Genomic DNA, 3,187 nt, shown 5'->3' with positions numbered 1-3,187 from the left:
TAGTAAACACAGAACACGCTTGCTCCAAAGCACCCTGGTTTGTCAGGAACTATAAGTGAAAAATAAATCCACAAGCAAGGTGCAAGCCCCAGACTGTTTCCAAGTGGATGAGTCCCTCCAAATAAGTAAATAAATAAAATTATAAAAGGGGGGGGAAGCAGAGAAGTGGAAAGAAATTAGTTTTCCCCAAAATATGAATACTTCATAACCCCAGCTTTCCTCCACCACCACTAGAGCCTCACAGCAGGATGAGGCCTCTCTTGCCAGGGGAAAAATCCTTGGAGGCGATCAAAAAGCGGCTGAAACAACGAAGAACTAATTCACCAGCCAGTTTAACTTCCGTTGATTAAACCCTCATAGAAAGTGCTTTCAGTAAGGAAAACAAAACGGTATTGCTTCTTTTTCCCTCTTTCCTCTTCACGTTTGCCAGAAGGTTCCTATCAGTTTTAAGCTTTGGTTGAGCAATTTCCTTTCGTTTTATTTCGTTGTTTTCTTCTACTACGTTTTATCTCGTTTTATTGTTTCCCACCACGATGAACCAACGAGCCCTCGAAGTCTCCCAAGTAAGGCCGGGAAAACGAGAGAGAGGGATCACAGAGCTCTGTCCCCATTGGCCGTAAGGACCAATTGCGGCTTCCTATTGGCTGCCGAGATTAACCAATGAGAACGGCGCTTTCCAAGCCGCCCGCCGGAGGCCAAGATAAGCTCCGAGAGTAGTTAAGCGATGGGGGGGAGCCAGCGGCTGCCGTCAGCGGGGAAAAACGCCCCTTGAGGGGAAATAAAGACGGAGCAACTCGCCTCATTTTCGTCTGCGGTTTTCTTCCGTTTGCATCACCTCTTATAAAAGGCTCTTCGGTATCCTAAGGCCTAATCAGTGCACCCAGGCTCGCGTTGTCAGGAATCACATGCTGCCAGCTGCTGGACCCCAGCCATGCAACATGCCCTGGATAAGGCTAGCAACAAGTTACAAACGCCGCCACCCTGTGATTACGCACCAGGGCGATGAAGTTTCAGTGTTTGTAACTCAGCATCCTCCATAGCGAGRAATCCTTGCTTTGCCTCAAGGTAATTAATTAGCAAATACCACTCTTCAGAGAGCTCGCTGCAGTGCAAATTCCAGTATCACCAATAAAGCGTCAGCCTTCCACGTAATTACAGTCTTTAAACAAATTACTATGAATTATGCTATGTTCTTTTTAACTACAAATCAAATTGCTTCATCGTGGCATCACAAGCTGACGACAAAATATGAGTTTCTAATGCTGTACTGTTTCTGCTTTTCATCTGAAAAAGCTTTCTAGAAATCCAGCTCATCAAAGATCTGTGTCATAAAATAAATACTAAACAAAGTAAGAAAAACGAGAGTCCTTTTTTGCCTCACACCCAGCTCATACTACCCGAGTCACCTCTTCAGAGCCGGCCCCACATTGCAAGGTGGAATCAGCTTCTCCGCCCTCGCAGGAACCTCACAAGCTTCACATCAGCAGCCTGAACCACGGCTCGCTTRGCGTGCAGAGCGCACTGCCCCCAATCGTCGAGCAAGGCCAGTAAATGCGCCTCACAGCCCACCTGCAGAGCCGCGACGGCAGCCGCCTGGACCCTAAAGCCTCTCCGGAAACCAGGAACCCCCCGGAGCAACCTCAGGATCGACGAGGCAGGCAAGAAACGAGGCAAAACCTTCGAGGACGAACGGAGCTTCTGCCAGAGCGAYGCAGCTCGCTGCACGGAACGCTTTGGAACTCGTTTTTCTACAAAATCAGGCGTTTTACGGAGCTTCTTCACCCGCTCCCGGGGGACCCGCCGCGCGGCCCCACCGGCCGCCGCTTGCTTCGCCCGCACCATAGCGCTGCCGCTAGCTCACACCCCTGCCCCCCCCGCCTTTTATAGGCGCCAGGCGCGTGCTGATTGGCTGCCGCTCACCACGCCGGCGTGCCATTGGCTGCTCCCCACCCGCCCACCAGGCCTCCCCCTCCCGCCCCAACCCGAGGGGAGGACCTGAGTGGGGACTGCGCGGCCGGCCCAGGGCCGCGCCCGCTGAGGGGGCCGGACCTGAGTGGGGACTGCGGAGGGGGCGGGGCTTGGGGGCGCGGCGGTTCCCGCCAAATCGGGCGGGGGAGGAATTAATTAAAATCTTTATCAGCCTCTTGAGGGGGGCGTGGGGGGATTTTTGATCACGAAGAGGCAGGGGAGCGGCGGGTTTGCAGGCTGCGCCAGGCGAATGCTCAAAGGAAGAACGGAATTGGGCTCAAAGGGCTCCTTTTCGGGACCGGGAGCAAAAATAATGCCAAATGCCCCCAAAAACCGCAGCTGCAGCCTCTGCCCCGCTCGGCCTGGGCTGCTTCTCGCCCCGTTTCGCAAGGCGTGCGTCTTCCTGAAGACACCCCGCGGGGGCCGCGGCCCCTCCCCGCGCGGTGGCCGGAGCGCGATCTGCGGTGGGGTTTAACCTCATTTTCCCCTGCTTGGAGGGGATGGACAGATGGACGGACGGACAAGAAAACAGCTCCGAAAAGATCCCCTCCGCCCCCATTTTTCCCAGACCCCGGCGGGCGGGYGCCAATCCCCAGCTCTCGCCTTCCCATGTAGACTGGTGTAGCAGCAGTATATACAGCACAGGGAGCAGTTCGGATGGAGCAGGCCATATAGACAGTGATGCAAGGCCCAGGCCATATAGCCCTATATAGGCCCTGGACCATCGAGCCCAATATACAGCCCAGACTATAGGAACTGGCCCCTACGGGCCAGTAGAAGGCCTGGAGCGGAGGGCCCAGACTATACAGGCCAGTTTAAGACCTGGCCTATAAGGAACAGACCTTATAGCTGCCCAGTACAGGGCCCAGCCCGCAGCACGGTATAGGCACATAGGGCTCAGATCACAGCCAAGTATAGGCTCAAGAGTATAGGGACGAGAATGTATAGTCCAGTACAGGGGCCAGGCCACACAGCCCAGTATAGGGCCTRGACCATATAGCCACCAGCCCACATAGCCCAGTATAGGGGCTAAAATTAGAGCCCAGTATGGCCAGGCCTGCAGTATAGGGCCCAGACCACAGAGCCCACTATAGGGATCGGGCCGTATAGCCCCATACAGCAACTGGATCACGTAGCCCAGCATACGGCCTGGTCTATAGGAACCAGCCYATACAGGTCAGCATAGGGACGGCTCCATGGCCAGGATCCAGCAACCGGG

General features: G+C 54.7%; 1 protein-coding gene across 1 annotated transcript; it reads right to left on the bottom strand.

Annotated features, from left to right (window-relative positions):
• Nucleotides 1–1,440: 1,440 nt before the first annotated feature.
• LOC146584009 (uncharacterized) lies at nucleotides 1,441–1,842 on the bottom strand. The gene has a single exon (XM_085325590.1). It carries the CDS (start codon nucleotides 1,840–1,842, stop codon nucleotides 1,441–1,443), a length of 402 nt encoding a protein of 133 aa, XP_085181716.1.
• Nucleotides 1,843–3,187: the final 1,345 nt, after the last annotated feature.

Source organism: Rhea americana, unplaced genomic scaffold (genome assembly GCF_003343005.1).
Source record: "Rhea americana isolate MKP2758 unplaced genomic scaffold, rheAme1 scaffold_982, whole genome shotgun sequence".
NCBI classification, from domain to species: domain Eukaryota; kingdom Metazoa; phylum Chordata; class Aves; order Rheiformes; family Rheidae; genus Rhea; species Rhea americana.
This window is presented reverse-complemented; position numbering and strand designations above follow the sequence as displayed.